Genomic DNA, 21,907 nt, shown 5'->3' with positions numbered 1-21,907 from the left:
TAGTCTAGCTAGATGATGCTGTAATAAGCTTATGGATTTTAAGTCCAAATAAAAGTCTCAAGAAAATTTAACCACATCTGAACTACGTTTAAGCATATTAGACTTTAAACATACTTAGGCTGGGTTGCACCATCTTACTTTAACTTTGTCAAATGTCAAAAAATTGTCAAAATCCATACAAAAAGCACCGGTTATCGTCTACGGTCTAAGTTGGGTGGTGCAACCTTTTTTTTTTTATTTCGACTGGAAAATGCTTGAAACTGCATACTCGCCAGCCCGGGGGAGCCAATGAGTTATGTGGGGCTCTTCTTGCCTGAAGGGCAAGGCCTACCCACTAAAAACCAGTTTTTTTTGCAAAATCGCACCTTTAGGTATTTTAAAGTTTAGAAACACGACATACTTACTGTTTCTTTAAATCATAAATATTGTCTTTTTGTGTCAACCATGTTTTAATTACTTTACTTGTATGTACCTAAGAACGATGAATAAATATGAATGAAAGAAACAACTTAAGAAATATAAATGTCAAACTAAAATTAGTCTATTCTATTGCCTCAACTTTTGCCATTTAAACTAATCGTACTTTTAATAGTTTTATATTATTCGGCATGTGACGATGCACAGCATCTGGTGAGAGATGCGTCTACTTCCGGTGTAGTTTTTCACCATTTTATACCTTAAATGACGTCATTTCCGCAATTATTTAATAGGAATTGATTTGACTTACTTCCGTTTGCCGCCATTTTAGTCACCTGGGGGCGAGCTTGCTCGGAGTTCTTCATAGCGTCTTTAACTTCCAAACTAGCAACATCGTAAGCAGAAACTCTGCTCAGATTTTTACTGAAATAATTTATTTCTCAACGTTCTTATACTAAGTTTAAAATTAAAAAGTGCAATTGACCGCGCGTGTGTGACCGCGAACGACATGTACGTGATGGTGGTTGGCGCCAAAGGGGACGAGTGTCTTCCGGACGACGAGCAGGTGGACCCAGAGCGTCGGATACCGGAGAAAATCGGACCCCGGCGAGATTCAAAACGGATGAAACGAGGTACGTGGGATTCTGATAGCCGATCCAATACACAAGACTCCAGCTCAGCATCTCTTAACAACCATCTGGGTGTCTACAAAATATCAGAAATCATAACCAGCGATGGGGGATTTCTCATTCTTTCATTCATTTCATGTGAGTTCACTAATTTTGCTATCGGACAATCAAAGCATAGCCTATACTCGAAACTAAGGGAGGAAGGGGCACATTCAGAGCCTCTATTGGAACTGTCTCTCTAACTTTTCAACTTGAAAAACCTCACCTCCTTTCGGTTCAGTCGGGTAAAAATAGCTCTGACAGCGCAAAATATTATCTCCTAGGTCGATTCAATCAAATTTATCTGACGATCTAGGTCGATTTACGGGGAAAACAACCTACTTAGTGGAATCTCCTGATTTCAAATCCAAAGGTATATATTCCAAAAGTTCGGGAAACTGGATATCCTGGGACCCCACAGAGATTCACCAGCAGCCTTTGCAACGACTTCAGCCAGGGTGGCTATGGTGGTAAACTAGGCTAAATCTTTGCTGTCCCGTTTCTCACCGCAGCAAAAGGTACCTGATTAGCACCTCGAAGTGATCTTTCTGGCTTTTCTTAGCAGGGCTCGAGGCTGACCCTCAAAATACAGAATCTCCACCATGTTCTTACCACACGGTGATCTCCACGCCAGGATCAGGTAACATGTAATTTTTTAGTNCTTCAACGCCGTGCTTTATTCAGCGTTTTAACACTCTTGACTGTCTAACGCTGACCAAATAAACCGAATCCTGTTAAAACAGGTGCTGAAATTACCAGATAAGGCACCGCTCAGCATGAGCCTGCCCCTCACAATATCCCTTCGCAAGAAGGACAGACCAAACAACCTATTCTATTAAACGTCCTAATCAGTAGATACAATTATGTAAGTATTGAACCGATCACAGAGACACCGCCGGCCTCTCCGCATGTCTTGTCAAGGTACCCTAAAATTATCAATCTCTCGTTCTCTACTGCATACCGAAAAACATTGATAGAATCACAAACTACTTACTAAACCTCGTCACCTTTGACAAACCAGACGAGACAGCAACTACTAGAACGGAAGGTTTAAAAAAAAAAAAAAATAATCCGCAAAACATAATAATATCTTTATTTGCTTAGACTGATTAGATTGGTTCTTACAAATCGTCAAATACTAATAAAACAAAAAGCCAAGGATTCCAAATCAGTCCCTTCAGGTTCCCTTGACGACCAATATGTCAAATGACCATCCACTCAGCAAATTCTATGGAAGCTGCCTTTGAGCGTACCTATCTTGGGCATTGGCAGGCGTCATCATTCTGCGGAGGTCAACCTTTTACCTGACAATGGTTCCAGGGATGCGTCTGCCATTCACCTCCAAGCCGGTGCTTGCCCCTGCACCTGCAACGCCGTGCTTTATTCAGCGTCTTAACACTCTTGACTGTCTAGCGCTGACCAAATAAGAATAGCAAACNTGAAATTAGTCGACGAGATATTGGCGTAGGCAGAACAATAATAGCAATATTATAAGGCAGACACTTTTACTAACTGATCTACGACCGATACACCAAATAAAATATTATTTCATTAATAACTTTCAATCAACAGATCTAAAGCATGTTGGATACTCTTCAATCACATCGTACGCCTGTATTATAAACTTATGTTGATGACTCGCATGAATCTTACTGCCATGCGGGCAAATTATATCAATACACATTCAATCTGCATTTTAGGGTACTTCTCATCGCCACGGTTCTCATCGTCACCTTCGTGGCGAATTTTATTTCTAACTTATTTCAACTTTTTGTAAATAAAAATTGTAGCGCTTGATGTGAAGATTGTATTCTCAGTAAATCAGTCAAATAGTGAGTCTCGTTTGGNTTTTCTATCCCATCAGTGCAATGCACAATGTTACAAAATGTAGTTTTTTTTATTTAATAGATAGTGGCAGGTTGAACTAACAAGAAGGTTTTAGTTTATCAATCATAATAATCTTCTTGACATGTTAAATCGTCAAACACCTTTGATCTGAATAATTTTGAACTTTACTGCCGAACAGTTAAAGATTAATTTCTCTAACTCGAGATTATTCTGTAACATAGTTTCAAAAGGTAATATGTGCTCGCGATTCGTTGAAGGAATCAATTTGAAAACTGACGAACCTTTTCATTCCGTGACTGTACCTTATATCCCTGTACCCTATATACCTTCAGTCTTACATAGAATAGAATGCATAAGTACCCTAACATCAGTCTTGATGAGCCACCATTATCTCAAGCACCTCTCTACATCCCTACTTACTCGAAATTACGCAAAGCGCACGTATTCCAAAAATCTCCAGAAAAAGCGGCAACGGCACGTTTTTTTTCAGAGTTTCGAGTATAAATTCAAAGGAACCAGAAACACGTCTTAATTAAAAGCAGCTTTTGAGCCATACGAATATTCGCGGCGCCGACAGCCGCTTACTTTCAACTTTGCTACACGTTAAAGGCCAGAGTTGTTGGTATACATAGCTCTAGTTTCGTGATAAGTGCATACTTATATTTTATTGGAAAGATAAAAGACTTTTCAAGACTATTTTAGTACAACAGTATTTTGTGTAAACGTAAACAACTCAACATCACTAAATAGGTAATCTTCTACACCGTGTTACTTTGCATTCTTGCCATATTCACAGAGATAAAAGTAGGTAACAGTACCTATTATTTAAGATAAACAAGAGACTCCCATAAAGAAAGTACACTAAGATTTTAGTAAATTTGTTTTTTTAGTACAAATTGGAATAAACCAATTTTGTCTCGCACGTTCTACAGGTGCAAGTGGAATAAACCTAGTGGGCGTGGCCTAGTTCTTAACTTTATGGCTTTGGGTACCAGCCTTTTTATCCAGTCATAATAACTATTTTAAAATACTCTTCAGTTGACTTCAGATTTTCCTTTCTACTTTACGGGCTTAGGACCGTCAAAAATACGTAATAATTATTAGGGTTTCAATTAATTTACAACATTGTACCCTATTTTTACAAATTAATAAATTAAGTATGAAATGAAATCACCTTATCGTCCAATCCACTGTTCACCAAACGTATTATTCGCGCACTTGACGTCCTTATTGTGGGGGAGCACCATCCTGCTGGTAGTAGAGCATTTGGTGTAACGCTAAGGGTACGTCATCAAGCATTTCGTCTAAGACGTCTTGCAGACACTCCAAGCACCATTTTGATTAAATTATTCGTTGTTTGAATACACTTCAGTCATTTTTGTATTATTTATAACGTGATTTGTGTTTGATGGATTTCTCAGTTTTTTACAAGTGTCAAAAAGACATTTTAAAGACAATAGATTGCAATAGATATTTAAAAATACAATAAAAAGTAAAAAAGTCTCCATCGCCATTGCTAACAAGTGATGTGCATGCGTTACGATAATTAGTGATGTGTTTAACAGATTGTCGATAAAATAAAATATTCAAAATTTAAAATCAAAATTTTCGGGCATTATTTTTTAACGGATTTGTGTTCAGTATCAGTAATATAGTTACCTCTGTAAATATGGCAAGAATGCAAAGTAACACCCTGTATAATATAAAAATGAATCGCAAAATGTGTTGGTAAGCGCATAACTCAACAACGCCTGGACCAATTTTACCAATTCTTTTTTTAAAATGTTTGTTGAAGTCCAAGGATGGTTTTTACAGCGAGAAAAGTTTGAATAATTTCCGGGTAAACCCTAAAAAACTCGAAACTTCACCCCTAAGGGTAAAACGGGGTCCACGCGTACGAAGTCGCGGGCGGCCGCTAGTAATAAATAAAAATAACTTTATTGACATAAAAACAAGTACAGTATACAATTGCGAAACCCCTGACTCCTGTGCTAGGTGTATGTACCTGTGTTACAGGAGCCAGTGCCCACACTTAAATCGGTGGTAGGTATACCATTGGTTTGAGTATCAAAATAACAAGTTATTTAGGACTTGATATACCTCACAATTCTTAAAATAATTTAGACCATTAAATATCATGGAATTCTTGAAAGTAAATATTTATAAAATTATGTTTTCTTATTTACAGTTACAGTGATCTCTGTTATAAAAGACTTTATTGAACTCTAGCTTTTCTATGCATTCAACTGAGTCTTTTATTCCAGTGCAAAAGAACAAGAAAGAAAGATCCAAGCGCGAATGAGATACCTCGCCGAGTTCAACGAGAAGCAACGCAAGGAACGCGCTGCTAGAGCGAGAGAGAAACAGAACAGGATCAAGCAGAGGGTACAGGCTGCAGCCGAGATGGAACTGAGAAGGAAGATCACCATGGTCCGCCAGTGGAGAACGAACGAGAAGAAACGACTCAACAGGTTGAAGCAAGAAAGAGAGGCGAAACAGAAATGGCTCGAGGATGAAGTAAGATGTTACTAAAGCCTGGTCCGTGAGCACGTAGAATTTTGTCCAATGACCCCAAGCTACCCATCCTTATCGCTCGCGCGTAATTATATTGCTGTCGCGACTGTGCGACGGGCACCCGCAGTGAGTGTGCGAGCGCGATAGCAACATAATTACGCGCGAGCGACAAGGATGGGTAACTTGGGGTCATTGGACAAAATTCTACGTGCTCACGGACCAGATTATACAACCCTGTCGAGTTAACGCACCTGGCAGCCGTGACGTCACATCGACGCTCTGGTACGGATGGGGCATACGAAAGGTATGCGGGTAGTGGGAGGGAAAGTCACATCCAGCGAGGTGCGTAGTTAACTCGATTGGGTTGTAGGCATAAATGTTTTCTAGATGGAGCCGAGAGCGAGAGTTTTTTTGATCTCCGGTCTTCAATTGTTTTTCTTATAAAATTTAAAAAACAAAAAGGTAAAATTAGCAATTCAAATTACTTATTTGGCTTTTCCAAATTTCCAATATTCATTTGTTTCCTGCATTAATTTTTGTTTTCCTAATCAGTGTCTCAATATATTCAACTTTTTATCTGGTCTTGTTCCACGTCTAAGAATTCTCAGTAGGCGTAGGTAGTCAAAAAATTACCAGGAAAAATGGAGGCAATAAGCAAAGCTTCCAATAAAGATAGCTATGTACCTATTTAATTGAAAAGGTTTAAACTCTATCAGTACTGAAGCTAGCTCACATAACGTAATTATTATACCCTTACAAAATCTTTCACAAGCTATCGTGTTGTGTATCGGCAAACCAGCTTTTAATTTAAACTATGATTGCGACGCACTCGAACGAATTGGATTCGCTTTCAGCGATACAGTTTCCAGTCCAATAAATAATCGCTACATAAAGTGATCGCCCACACGTGTATTTATTTCTGTACGATGGAAATTAATTTTGTTTTTAACATAAAATACGTTCGAATAATTTCTTTGAGAGCTCATAAAAGATATTTATATTTATGTGTGTGTACACAGGACATAATTACTGTGTTTTCACGTTTCAAATAATTTCACAATTTCTAACAGAGAAAGTCTCTCAGAAGCTGCTTCTGCCTATATCCTGTTTATTGTTACCATAACCCGTTGTTCTATTTTGAATTTAATTTAAAAAAAACATGGGTTCAATTCCCGCCTTAGGCAGTTCGATTTTTTCAAGGTATTTATAATTTTCAAATTAGCCGTTCTTTGCTCGTATGGGCCACACTAGCCATGTATTCAACTATTTTTAATACATCACCCATAAAGTCTTTATGAGCGTCATAGGTGTTACAAAAGAAACGTAATTTTCTATACATAACTATGCCAAGTGGGCCACTTAGAGCCCGACGGGTCACAACAGTCCCGCGGGCTGCAGGTTAAGTACTAGCTACACCTGCGTTCTATTAATGCAACATGGCCGACCAAGTTCGTGGAATTAACCATACTGTGTAATAGATTCCTTAATGGCCTCTTACGCTGAATCACCTAAGACGACTCATTTGATTCGATCCTCAATTTCACGGGTCATTCTCAACATTACAGGCGACCAAGAGTAAGGTCTTGTCTTGAAGCAATCGTTCTATTTTAAGCTCGGTGAATCTTTTCCATAAATTAGATGCTAGACATGAAGATAGATCGTTTTCGATTTATTAAATTACTCGGTGAGCCTTATTTTCTGGTATTATCTAAATCTCCTGGATCCTCTGGTAGGACGTACTTAGCTGATAAGATTCACCAAAGTCAATCTATTAAACAAGTTCACTATAATGTATGATAGATTAAAAAAGTTAAAAAAAAAAAACGTTTTCTATTAGGCGCGTACGAATTGCCGTATTGTTTGCAGAATTTGATTTAGGTAGGTATTAATCTACATATTATTTCAAACGCAATCATGTTTTTTTTTTTTAATTAAAACAAGCCATTATAGCCTGTAAAAATATTACGAACTAGCTGACCCCGCGAACTCTGTTCCGCCTTAAAGGCAATAAATAAGCCATCGCAATTTTTCCTTAATTGCTCACCGTTTAGACCCTGGACTACGACAAACATTTTAAAACCAAAATCAGCTCAATCGGCCCAGCCGTTCTCGAGTTTTAATCAGACTAACGAACAACAATTATTATTCATTTTTATTTATATGTATAGATTATTGAGGTCGCATACCCAGGTTCGATAGATTCCGTAGCCGCGCAACTGGCCACTAAGAAATATTTTTCTTTTTATACGACCAATATCGATTGTCAATTGTTTTCACGTAAAACTTTTTGGCGCTAAGATTTTGCGATATGTGTGTCAGTGTGTGTAATGATTTAAATAAGTTATATTTTATGTCGATGTTAGAACATAGTCTTAATAAAAACAACAAATACAGAGCTTTAGGTAAATCTAATAAGAAAATTACACACACAGATAGGAAGCGTGCAAGGGCGCAAAATACTTTCAGAAATACAGTGAGCTTTTTATTGGCTTTCCAATGGTAATATAAAATCGTTTTTAAATAGTATCATTTATTACTCATTTCAAACTATCTTTAAACTTTGTAGGCGAACAGAAAATGGACGGCTCGTGTGTCCGCTCAGAACATGAAGATACATGAAGAGGCGCTGCTGCTGAAACTGTACACCGAGGACATGACGGCTGGCGCTCGGCGACGAGAGAAGTAAGCATTTGTTAAACCTTAAGAAAAGGCTTTAAAGCTCAAAATAGGAAGGCAGCGACTAAGTAATTTATCACTAGCATAAAAATGGCTAAAATAAAACTTAGGAGTCGTCCCACACCCCCCCATCCCACATACGTTTAAATTCACCCTTTAAAATTAATTCAATACCTTTGCGCTGATAAATTGAGTTAGTTAAAAGGCATACAAACAAATACACAACGTCAAACTTATAATACCCCTCTTTTTCCGTCGACTAAAAAAATATGGGCTGTTTTTGGTGAACAGAATAAACATTTAAAAAAAATCTCACTAAACTACACTCGCGAGCAAAAGTATGGAATCACCATACTTGTTCCGAGCGATCGTAAGAACTAAATGACTAATAGAAGATAATTAAAAATGGTACCAATTTAAAGGTAATGTTTTACACTTTAAATTGATACTATAAATACATACATAATCATTCAGATCTTAAGATGGCTCGGAACCAAACACAACGGCCTGATTCCATACTTTTGCTCGTAAGTATATTTTTTAATGTAACCTAAGTTCAATCGAACTTTTAACTTAAAGTCATAGGCTGTATTGCGATGTCCTATGCCACTTTGAATAAATTATTCTGTCTTTAGGAAAGCAGAAATCTACGCGTACAACACAGACTTGGAGTTGCAACGCATTCGTCTGGCCAACTGGAAGCTGATACACGGTGGACACGCCAAGGCTGCCCAGCTTGTTAGGAAGATGGGCGTCGAGTTTGAGAAGGTAGGATAACATCTAAGGACTAAACTAATAAAACTTTTCTAGCATACACTTATGTTTATTTAGAGATGTTAGGCATTTTACAGGTTATTGGTTACTTATTTTTGGTCTAGTGAGGTAGAGTCCCTATTTAATTAAAAGTCATGATTTCGCTGAATCATATCAATTTTCCAGATTACGAAGTTGCGGAAAATCCACATACTTGTTGCCAACGGCATTAAACAGTTTTCTCCCTCATAAATAATGAAGCCTAGGCTCAGACTNGACTCATTCGATTCGATCCTCAATTTCACGGGTCATTCTCAACATTACAGGCGACCAAGAGTAAGGTCTTGTCTTGAAGCAATCGTTCTATTCTAAGCTCGGTAAATCTTTTCCATAAATTAGATGCTAGACTTGAAGATATATCGTTTTCGATTTATTAAATTACTCGGTGAGCCTTATTTTCTGGTATTATCGAAATCTCCTGGATCCTCTGGTAGGACGTACTTAGCTGATAAGATTTACAAAAGTCAATCCATTCAACCAGTTCGCTAAAATCTATACTAATTCTATACTAATATTATAAATGCGAAAGTAACTCTGTCTGTCTGTCTCTCTTTCACGCCTAAACCACTGAACCGATTTTGTTGAAATTTGGCATAGAGATAGTTTAAGTCCCGAGAAGGGACTTAGGATAATTTTTATCCCGGTTTTTGAAACAGGGACGCGCGCGATAAAGTTTTTCTGTGACACAAAATTCCACGCGGGCGAAGCCGCGGGCGGAAAGCTAGTGTATAATAATAAATAAATAATTCTATACAGGGTGGAATTTTGCAATGCCACCTGGAGGGAAAGTACCCTTAATTACTGTAGAAAGAAAATTTTACTCGAAGAAAACATTCCTTTATTTTTGAAAAGACAGACAATTGCATTCAAAGATTTTCTAAAAATTTTTCGAAAATTTACCACCGTTAGCTATTAAAAAAAGGTATGTCCGGCTTTTTGCCAATAGGGATTCAGGTGGCATTACAAAATTCCACTCTGTATATTCATTTCCAAAGCAATCATGTTTTTTTTAATTACAACAAGGCATTATAGCCTGTAAAAATATTACGAATTATTGAGGTCGCATAGCCAGGTTCGATAAATTCCGTAGCCGCGCACCTGGCCACTAAGAAATATTTTTCTTTTTATGCGACCAATATCGATTGTCAATTGTTTTCTCGTAAAACTTTTTGGCGCTAACATTTTTACGTTACATGTGTGACACAGTAAGTATGTGTAATGATTTAATTAAGTTATATTTTATGTCGATGTTAGAACATAAAATCATAAAAAAACGAGGGTGAGAAAGGAATTACAAGAGCTTTAGATTTTAACCCAACAAAAAAATTACATCAATTTCACAGGTTAAGCGTGCAAGGCTGCAAACAGTTGCAGAACATAGTGAGCTTTAGCGGCTCTATGCAATTTATATGGTAATCTAAAATCATTTGTGAATAGTGTCATACTCATTTCAAACTATCTTTAACCTATTTGTAGGCGAACAGAAAATGGACGGCTCGTGTGTCCGCTCAGAACATGAAGATACATGAAGAGGCGCTGCTGCTGAAACTGTACACCGAGGACATGACGGCTGGCGCTCGACGACGAGAGAAGTAAGCATTTGTTAAACCTTAAGAACAGGCTTTATAGAAGGCAATAACTAAGTAATTCACTAGCATAAAAATGGTTAAAATAAAACTTCGGAGTCGTCCCACATAGGTTTAAATTCAAACTTCAAAATTAATTTAACACCTTTCCGCTGATTTTTCCGTCGACTACAAAATAGTGGGCTGTTTTTGCGTGTGCGAATGTTTATGCATTAATACACTGTCAAAAAATCTCACTGAACTATTTTCAAATGTAACATAAGTTCAACCGAACTCTTAGCATACGAAAGTCATAGGCTGTATTGCGATATAATTTGCCATTTTTTTTCTTTTATGTCTTTAGGAAAGCAGAGATCTACGCCTACAACACAGACTTGGAGTTGCAACGCATTCGTCTGGCCAACTGGAAGCTGATACACGGTGGACACGCCAAGGCTGCCCAGCTTGTTAGGAAGATGGGCGTTGAGTTTGAAAAGGTAGGATAACATCTAAGGGCTATAGCCCAAAATAATGTAACTTTTCTAGCATACACAGGTAAGTTTATGTAACGTAAGTGAATTTTGGTCCAATATGAGAGGTGATGAGTTAGCTAAGTCACCATCAATTACATTTAAAAGTTATGTTTTCGCTGTTCATAGCAATTTTCCAGATGACGAAGCTGCGGAAAATTCACATACTTGTTGCCAACCCCACAAAAACAGTTTTCTCCCTCATAAATAATTTAGCCTAGGCTCAGACCNCTCAGACTACCGACTTTTAGTTGGCCGATAGTTGAGCCCGATTCAATTTTGTATGAAGACTCGGTCGATACCAAATCGGTGTAATGTGCGCACTTCCAAACATGCCCATACTGATTAACTTCCCGACTAAACTATCGGCCAACTAAAAATCGGTGGTCTGCGCCTAGGCTAAAACGATGCCATTATTTTTAGCGACATAAAACTCTTTGATGATTTGTCATTTACTGTCAAATGTTCATTTTCATAAAACTGCATTATAAAACTATATTTTTTATAAAAAGGGGTTTAACTTTTAAAAGGCAACGCTTCCATCTTGGATTTGCGGGGTAATTGAGCGAGCGAGGAGGTGAAGCGGCGTCCTCGTGACTCTTTTCACCAAAGCCTCGCCTCGCACACGTTTCTCGCTTACCTACTCGTGTATTCAAAGAAAAGCGAGACTAAGAAAAAACCTGTAATTCTATTGGTGGTTTTTCCTCGCACTCCCATCTCGTTGCATTACTTAGCATTGATGGAATTGCTTAAGAATTTCATTAAAGCTTAAGTAAGGTTTTGTTTAATTTCCCAACGATGAAAAAAACATGCTTTCTTCAGAAGCATAACATTTTAAGAAGAACCAGGTGAGGTCAAGCCTATTTTTGACGTCTGCAGTCATTGACTGTTGACTTATTAAACGCTCTACTTGGTAGGTACCTACTAGTAACCGCTCTGCAAGATATCCCTGCGAAATTATTGTGGTAATAATCATATTCTTTCCCTATCCTACTCCATTATGCCGTTGCAAATTTAATATTTCTTGCTCTCCACCACTAATGTTCAAAGCACTTCATGTTGTGTGCAGTTTTAATATCATCTAGACAAGCGAAGCGCGCTAGCGATGAAAACAATCTTTGTTAACAAATAAAGCGCTGCAAGAATAGATTGCATTAAAACAAGCAACAGGAGACTTCAGTGCTTCAGTGCTCGTTGTTCGAAGTAAGTAAATACTGAAAACATTAAGTGCATTTAACATTATTATTCACAACAAGCAGTCAACTAGGCGCCGGAATTAACGACTCGTGAAAAACGTTTTACATATAAACGGCGCCTTTGTTTGAAGTTAGTCAAAGGAAATGTGAAGATCTTTTATTGTGTGTTATAAACGCGTGAGAGGGTTGGGACTGTTAAATAGACAGGAGAGACAGAATATGACAATAATAATCCAGTTTTTCATAAGCATTTTTCAGATAGGTATGTATTTCAAATTGCAAAACAATAATGAGTCTTCCGTCGATTGTTGCTTCGAACTGGACCCAAGGTGCCAGTTACCCTTGAAAAATAGAGTAAATAAATAATTAAAATAGCTGCTAACCACAATTTTATTTACAGTCAAAGCGCGGCGCAAAGGGCATGAGTCCTGAGCTGGCGCAGCGTCTTGCTGCTGAAGCTATGTCTACCGCAGTGTCCACGCAAGGAGATGCGCTCATGACCCTGGGTCAAGCCCGAGCTAGAATGGACATCGAGACTGTGCTGCCGACCGCACCCATTAAGTTGCTTGACGAGGTCAGTTAATATTAGATCCCTCCCATCGTTAAGGAGATTTCTCTAATGTCTAGCTGCAGTGGCGATGGCTTTGCAGGGAGACGCGCTCATGACCCTCGGTCAGGCCCGTGCCAGAATGGAATCAAGTTTCTTGACTAGGTTAGTTCATATTTATCCTAATTTCTAACGTATTGCTGCTGAAGCGATGTCCACCGCAGTATCTACGCAAGAAGACTTGCTGATGACCCTTGGTCAGGTCCATGCTAGAATTGACATCGAGACTGTGGTACCGACCGCCCGCACCCGTCAAGTTGCTTGACGAGGTTAGTTCATTTGTCCTAATTTCTAACGTATTGCTGCTGAAGCGATGTCCACCGCAGTATCTATGCAAGGAGACTTGCTGATGGATGACCCTTGGTCAGGCCCGTGCTAGAATGGACATCGAAACTATGCTACCGACCGCACCTATCAAGTTGCTTGACGAGGTCAGTTCATATTAGACCTCTCTTACTTTTGCTGATTCCCCAAGCTTTCGTTATGTCTGCTCAAGAAGAGTTATCTTTTTTTTAACGAAGTAAGTTTGTGTTCTCTAGTTTTGAAACAAATAACGAATTTATTATTATTGTAATTTATTATTTGCTGTTTAGGCGAGAGAGTGATTGATCAATTTACTGTTTAGATGTCAATTTTATTCACAGTCCTAAAACAACTTTAATCTGATCGGCCAGAAACTTTAAAATCCTTCAGCTGCTCAAATATTAGGTACATTTGCGAACCTATTACATCACTATTAATAAGGTAAGGCCTGGTCGTAAAACCAAACCACTAACATACAATCTGTAATGACCATGTAACTTCGCAATTTACCTCAGACGCTTAATAAGTATGCAAAACGCCCTAGACATCGAGACTGTGGTACCGACCGCCCGCACCCGTCAAGTTGCTTGACGAGGTTAGTTCATTTGTCCTAATTTCTAACGTATTGCTGCTGAAGCGATGTCCACCGCAGTATCTATGCAAGGAGACTTGCTGATGGATGACCCTTGGTCAGGCCCGTGCTAGAATGGACATCGAGACTGTGCTACCGACCGCACCATCAAGTTTCTTGACGAGGTCAGTTCATATTAGACCTCTCTTACTTTTGAAAATCTGAAGGATTCCAAGCTTTCGTTATGTCCGCTCAAGGAGAGTTATCTTTTTTTAACGAAGTAAGTTTGTGTTCGCCAGTTTTGAAACAAATAAGTTATTATTGTAATTAATTATTTGCTGTTTAGGTGAGAGAGTTATCAATTTACTGTTTAAATGTCAATTATTCATAGACCTAAAACAACTTTAATCTGATCGGTTACAAACTTTAAAATCCTTCAGCTGCTCAAAATAATAGGCACATTTGCGAACTTATTACATCACTATTAATAAGGTACAATCTGTAATGACCATGTAACTTAGCAATTTACCTCAGACGCTTAATAAGTATGCAAAACGCCCTTAATGACGCAGTAAACTACGCTAAAACCCTTACCTTTTTACCCAAGATAATTAAAAGCTACACCGAGGGACTGAAATATTCTAAATTGTTTAGGTTTTAGAATAATTATTCATATAAATTCCTCACGGAGTTCGAAGGAAGGCACACAATTAAGTTCTAATTATCCTGCTTTAAAGGGATCGCATATTTTCCCGAATTAATGGCCCTAATCCCTTCTGTAATACAGACGAGCCATTACTTTCTGGAATGGCTCGTAGTTCTTTTAATATTTCTTAGTTAGCTTTTTGACATGACGAAACAAAAGTAAAGAAATCTGAGTTTTTACATGGGAATGAGTAAAAAGCAGGCACTACCGTCAAGTAAAGGTGATTACCCGTTTACCACTATTACCGCTGAGTGGGGTCAACAAGGATGATGTACAGAATCCAGAACAGGGTGCTTACTTATTGGGGTTGTAGGTACCGCCGTGTCCCTAAACAATCAAAAGTCCCCAATTATATCGTATCGATTACCATACCTCTCCAACACGCCTGACCAGGGTGGGAAGTGAGCCTTACCCTCTATTTGTAAGTATCTGGTAAATTAAAGAAGTAGAGAATAGAGGTAGCAGGAAGGCGCTGGATGCAGGCCGCTACCAACCGGGCGATGTGGAAATCATTGGGGGAGGCCTATGTTCAGCAGCGGACGTCCGGCTGAAGAAATGATGATGATGATGATGATGAAAAAGAAAGTCGTGCTCCTACAGTGAGAGACCAATGACCCGATAATGATAACCTGACCCAATACACCAACTTACACAGATGCTGGAAACCGCCGTGATGGAGTTTGCTCGCCGACGCGTGAACCTACTCCTCCGAGACGTGGAGAGGGTGGTTCGCTCACGCGCCGCTCACGTGTTCTTCCAAAACTATCGACCGAGCACCGCCAAGAGACAGTAAGGAACTACCACTAATAGAAAATAAATATAAATAAAAGGTAGATTGAAAAGTTCCAGAAAGTCTCAAATAACCTACTGTGCTGTATTCTGGAAAACATTGTTTATCTGCGCGTTTTAATTAACGACTATCGAACGTAATTAATCGTTACCTAGAATTTGTAGCTACTGGGATTCGATTTTGAGACAGATCACTCTAGCTTCAGGGTAATACTTTGTAATTTACCATTTTGTAAAAGCTGAAAGACAATCTTGAAAATATTTAAAAAATATTATTCAAGTATGCGATATCTATTTAAAACTATCGATAAATCGTTTAATGTTGTTCAATAACTTTGACTTATCTGGATAACTCCTAAAACATTTACTTTCCCTTTAATTACTAACTAGCTTTTGTTGCTGGCAAAAGACTAAAAAATCGTTAAATTAAGCTTCAAATTCTTTACTCGGATGTTTTCTCAAAAGTCCGTTAAAAAGATCTTTTGACATATTCATCAATCAATTTAAGGTATTATTATCAAAAGCTCAAAGATTTTTCAGCCTTTTTACTATGAAAACATAATGGATACCTACGAGAACGGACTGGGGTGAAGGAGTTGTAATCAATCTCAATTAATAGGTCGTCACGTCACAATATTTCCAGAAAACCGAATGGAATAATAAATTGTTTGCTAATAAAATGAGTAAAACATATAACTAAATTGGTTCTGTATTGCTAATTGAAATGAAGCAGATTTTATTTTTAATTTTCATAAATTGACAGCTAGATACTTCGTCAGTGACATTGTATCATTATTTTACGAAAATATAATACAGAAAATAGGATAACTGGACTATTCCCACCTCACGTTTCCACCGCTGCAAATCCTGTTTAGCCAGGATTTACAGCTTGACCGCCAATAAAAACCCAATCAGTGAAGGTCAAGTTTTCCCCAGGGAAAAATATAGGAAATTCTTTTTCAGTTGTATCTACGAGTATTTGATATTTTATGCCAAAGTGTACAAATATTTGACTTATTAACTTTTCATCCAGCGGAACAAAAGTGCCTCGGTGGTCGATCCAGATAGCCACCGAGCTGGCTCGACAGTATGTAAACGTGCACGGATCTTCGATTCTATTCGGAGACATCGTCAACATACCCGCAGAGACCACCACAGAAATCGACATGAAGAGCGTCAAAGATAGACCTCCGACGCCTGTAGTAAGCATTGAAGGATTTTTTTTACCGTAATAATTGTGTTGTGATAGTTACCGTATTACTCATGCATTAGTCGGAAACGCCAGGTCTATCAAACTTTGGTCTTGTTATAGTAATGAGTTAATATCACAAGAGAAATAATAGATAGTGAAACTAGATCTCTACTTTATTAGAATAATACTTACAAAAGCTCATTTTTAAAAAGGTCAAGATCCTTTTCCTCACCAGTAAAACCATTAACGTAGACTACGAATTTTATTTACTGTAGTGTTTACTTTAATCATACTAACTCATTTTCTTTGAGGGTCTTGGCACTAATTGGGCGCCATTATTTAAGATTAGGATTGTGAACAATTAAGAGCGTTTACGTCTAGCGTGGCATGTCAAGTTTAGGTAATTTCGATGCTAGTTTTATTCACACTAAAATAATTATGACTGTGTGCGTGTTCTCACGCTCTATAGTCAAACCAAAATACTTTGATCCACCATCGTAAAAGTGTGCCAGGCTGTCAAGTGACAGCTCAAGGAAACTATAAAANTTCTCAGATAACTATTTGCCCAAGGATCTATGCTATAGGATATAAATGTTTGTTAAATCGTTTTCACAGTATTTTTATAAAAATTTCAGCTTGTAAACTGACGCTAAAGTGGAAATTTACAAAACCTGTGTGGACTTATCTTGATAGAATTCTTAAATGCTAAACTAATCGCAATATTTTCTTAATTAACTATTTAGACGACGAAATTGCCTAACTATTTATGCCTATAACATATTTGTAGTATTACTGGTTAATGATTGTAACGAGTTGAAAAAGTACTGTTTTTGCGCCAAACGGCGTAAACGCTCTTAAGCTCGCCTTTAAATTAAGCTTAAAAAACTAGTCTTTGTTTTAAGAGGGCGCTAAAACTTATTTTTTTATTTTAAAGCCATCCAAAACGAAGTTGGCAGAAGTGACATTCTCCGACCGAGTCGAAGACTTGCCAGATCCAGTGGCTGTTGGAACCTACCTGCCTGAAAGAAGGAAACTTCTAGAAGTAAGTTTTTTTTGCACAGCTATTCATATTTTATCTCTGAACTGAGCTGGAATCAGATCATATCACTCAAGATGACATGCTCATTATTGCTCATGTACAGACGTATGCCGCATCTAAAAATAGCCTTCGAATCTGCAATTTTCTAACGAAGCCAGCTTCGAAAATGTTTGCGGAAACATGAGAATGTTTCAATGAAAATGTCTAATGAGAAATGCCATATTTACCCCTTTACATACCTTCCTTCGGTCGAGAATACAAATCTAACCCCGAACCGTAAACGTAACTATGCGTAAAATTGTTTATACAGGTTGTACAAAAAACACTATTTAGTCCTGGAAACGTAATCAGTATAGGTACAATGTAATGTCTGGTTTAGATACTGTGATTAATTCTTGATCGCTTCACTACGTCTACATTTCTAGAATTTGAGTTGAATATATTAGGTGTAGGTGTATGAACATTTTCGAATCGAAATGATGTAAAGAATGCCACATTGTTTCTACAAGCACCTGTACCAATTTCTGCAACTCTGAAATAATTTGTCAGGATTCCCCTTCGTATAGTTTTAAGTACTGCTCCGTTTACTTGCACTCCCTGTATACAAGATTTAATGTCCTAAAATACAAGCTAGTCGCGCTACAATAGTTACACCACTGTGCGCGCAAGTTGGAGCCCACTGCATATTTGATTTGTAAAGTTCACGCATCTAGCTCATCCAACCATCGGGCAAATATGGACCAGCCCACAAGCATAATTTGCAAATACCAAACGCTTGCTCTGAAAACTCCTGTCTAGTCCACGACTTTAACTGATTTTGGCACACATTTAAAGCCTAAAAGCCGCTTACAGCTTTATGCAAAAGCTTTTATTTTTACACAACAAAAGTGTTCGTGGAAGCTTTTAGAAAACACAACGTGAACAACGAATTTTGTGTTGACCATTATTGGCATGAATATTGAATATTTTGTTTTTGTTGGTTTAGTTGATTCAGAAAATGCGAAACCGTATTTGTTTTCAGTACTAAATACTATTAACATAAAATTATTCTGACTATGAAATCATTAAGCGGCCAACACAGAAGAGTTCTAGACACGGATTTGTTATCTACCTATTTTTGATACTGCAGTCTGCGTTAATAGACTTTGCCATATTGAAAAACCAATAAATCCGACTAATATTGATAACTAACTTTATTGCCCTGGTAATTTTAAGTACAAAGTGAATTGACAACATTGCCTGTTACATGATTATGAAAGTCATCATCAACTATACCAACGTCATCATCATCTGTGTAGATGGTGAACTCGGCCGCCAAACTGCTGTCACGTTCTGTAAGTCAACGCGTGCAGAAAGGCATGGACGTCACCGTAGGCAAAGTCACGCTGCCCAACATGAAACATCCAAGTAAGACCACTAAATGAACTGCATTTCTATGTTTTAAACTAACCTAGCTTTGGATATAGCGTGATAAAAGCGATACTTTTCATTTTGAATTTTGAACTAAGAGCATTTGGCGCAAGGAATGCTTTTGCAAGTTACAAATACTCAGCTACAGGTATTTTGCATTTGTGATGTAACTCTGCTGAATTTCCTAGGTTTGAATTTGAAGTCCATAATCAATCTTAATATATTGGTAAAGAAGTGAGAGGAAGTTTAATGCTGCTTCATTATTATTATTATTGCTGCACATTATTATTGCTGCACATTATTATTATCCCAAAGCATTGGCACCGGGAACATTAAAGTCTTGGGACAAGTAAGTTGTTTTCTCAAGCCAAAGCTTACTCTATAAATATACCTATTTTATTACGTGAATTTTATTCTTCCAGTGTATCCAAAAAGCTTAGAACCTTTGTTTGCCCCACGTCTAAAAGCGCTATTCATCTCGAAGCTTAATCTTTTTCTTTGACAGTGGAATGGGGCGAAGCCGTGGAAAGCCTCGCGTCAGCGGTGGTGGATAACCGGATATACGGCGATTCGCCGGACGTGCGTCGCACGAGCGAGTTCCTGGCTCACCGCATACTGCGGTCACTGCTTATTGAGATGAAACAGGAGAAGGAGAAACGGGTAAGTCTTGGTTTGCAGCGAATTGTGATGCCTGGGGTTTGGGACGTTTGACATTGATTGATATACACTCGGCATCAAATAAATCGCACCTCCCGCGACAAGCACTTATCAAACGTATGCATCCCCACTTCCAACCAACATTGGTACCATTTGAAAGCCTAGTTCTAAACTTTTCATTTCATTGAAGGAAAGGTTTTTACCCGAAAAATGTGTCTTTACAAGGATCTAGAGTCACTTCTTCAAAAAATAGGTAGTTACGCTATAGCCATTTTTTATGACTATAAAACTGTTAAGTTGGGATTAATCGCTATCCATCTGTTAAAGAGGACACGTGAGATCTTTATTTGGTTTTATAATCATAAAAATTGGTCTAATTGATTCCAGAGGTGAGCCCAAAGTGAGGTCTATTTTCAAGTCACATTTATGGTACCTATATGTTAATCATTTATTTAGAAATGAAATGTATTTTTCTTTAAGGATAGGTATTTATTCGGCTTTCAAATAACACCAATATTGTTGGGGTACCATAATTGTGTCAGAAGAAAATCTTTAAAGTTCGCGTCGCGGAAGGTGCGGTTTATTTGATGTTGAGTGTATTAGACTCGTAGACGTTTGACGTCCCAAAAACACCCGTTTCCCGTGCCGCGCCCATATAGATGACCCACGCTGAACTGTCCCGCCAAACTCAATGACAGGGGGGCGCTACCATCGTTCAACTATATGGTTTCCAACATGGCAAAAATCTGAACCAGCGATCCGGTATTGACGGTGGCGGCCCACTGTCAATGTCATCGACAGGACAGTCCAGTATTTTGGAACTATATCTCTGGCAATGACTGAGTTAGCGCTATGCTAGACCTGTCGTAGAATATGACACTAGGGTTATGGCTGTCACCGGAAAATAACAAGACTCGTAAGTTGATCAATTTTCTAGGTAGTTGATCAACTCTCGGAAAATAATAAACGGCAGTTGAAATGTACTATTTAACGCATTGAATTTTAGCTAATTGGTCAACTTACGGTACCTAGCCGTAATTTAATAATTAACTATATTGCTACAAGTAAAATCATCCACAAATGGACCAATCGTTGCCCAGTGTACTATTTGACGGTACACTATTATCCGTCACTTAATACACTTTTCTCTGATTGGTCGACAGCATTAATTATAAGCATTTAGCAAGTGTTTATTCATAGAGTTACAAACACTCAGAATGTTGTTTTAATATTTATATTTTAGAGATAGGGATATTAAAGTTCGTCTATGCTATACAGGATTCTTCATACAAATCGTATTTTATAAAATTAATTTCGTATGAAAATTTAAAAAATTAAAATGATGATATCAAATTTCTGACTTCACCATACCATTTATATAACCATGTTAACATGGGCTAGTGTCGGCTCATATACCCATTTACCTAACACCCTGTATCCCAACTATATTATTTTAATATTATAAATGCGAAAGTAACTCTGTCTGTCTGTCTGTCTGTTACGCTTTCCCGCTTAAACCTCGCAACCGATTTTGATGAAATTTGGCATAGAGATAGTTTGAGTCCCGGGAAAGAACATAGGATAGTTTTTATCCCGGTTTTTGAAACAGGGACGCGCGCGATAAAGTTTTTCTGTGACAGACAAAATTCCACGCGGGCGAAGCCGCGGGCGGAAAGCTAGTAGTTAAATAAATGAAAAATGTTTAAAAATGTTTAAAAAATATATTGGAGCTCAGAGTTTTATTATTGTAAGTTATATTAATAATAAGTATTATAAACAGTTTAATCAGTCAGTACAATCAGTCTGAATATCTAATATTTTATTTTCTGTACTTAGCCCACTGTAGAACTTTTGTAACTCTGCATCAAAGTGTTCTCGATCGACAAAACTAGTATTGCTCACTGATTGTTCGTTTATTTCTACCACTACAGACTCCATTTCACTCATCATAAATAAAATAACGCGTTATAATGAGAATTATTACCAAACAAAACAACAATTGCTAATTTTACTACTGTAAATAAAGAAAAACAAGTACGGACTAGATAGATTTGTTTACGTTTAAACCGGTAATGGCGGCGGCCGGCTGGCGGGGAGCGGTATAAAAGCACGTGAGTCTTTTAACCAATCAACGTACACCTTGCCTTTGTCGGATGATTTAACGGCAAGACGCCGTAAATTAATCAACTTACTAAAATACATACGTTAAATAGTACGTTTCAAATGCCGTTTATTATTTTCCGAGAGTTGATCAACTACCTAGAAAATTGATCAACTTACGAGTCTTGTTATTTTCCGGTGACATGGCTACATTAGTACCATCTCAGTTAGCTCAACTTCAGTAACTTTGATTTTAATAAAAAAAATTAAGGTTCGGCCAAACCAACGCGATACCTGCGTGCGCGA

The 21,907-nt window shown here is 37.8% G+C and overlaps 1 protein-coding gene across 1 annotated transcript in view; it reads left to right on the top strand.

Annotated features, from left to right (window-relative positions):
* LOC114351952 (uncharacterized) overlaps positions 1–21,907 on the top strand; it is a 62,288-nt gene that overhangs the window by 38,509 nt on the left and 1,872 nt on the right. The window contains exons 4-12 of the mRNA XM_028303314.1: positions 5,198–5,450; positions 8,014–8,129; positions 8,759–8,891; positions 12,628–12,801; positions 15,070–15,203; positions 16,237–16,405; positions 17,330–17,437; positions 18,733–18,841; positions 19,350–19,504. Of these exons, the coding sequence (XP_028159115.1) occupies positions 5,198–5,450; positions 8,014–8,129; positions 8,759–8,891; positions 12,628–12,801; positions 15,070–15,203; positions 16,237–16,405; positions 17,330–17,437; positions 18,733–18,841; positions 19,350–19,504 (1,351 nt within the window). The remainder of the gene's footprint in view (positions 1–5,197; positions 5,451–8,013; positions 8,130–8,758; positions 8,892–12,627; positions 12,802–15,069; positions 15,204–16,236; positions 16,406–17,329; positions 17,438–18,732; positions 18,842–19,349; positions 19,505–21,907) is intronic.

Source organism: Ostrinia furnacalis, unplaced genomic scaffold, assembly GCF_004193835.3.
Source record: "Ostrinia furnacalis isolate ACB-3 unplaced genomic scaffold, ASM419383v2 OfSCF1226, whole genome shotgun sequence".
In the NCBI taxonomy this organism is placed as follows: domain Eukaryota; kingdom Metazoa; phylum Arthropoda; class Insecta; order Lepidoptera; family Crambidae; genus Ostrinia; species Ostrinia furnacalis.
Note: the sequence above shows the minus strand (reverse complement) of the source record. Positions and strands in the feature narration are given on the sequence as shown.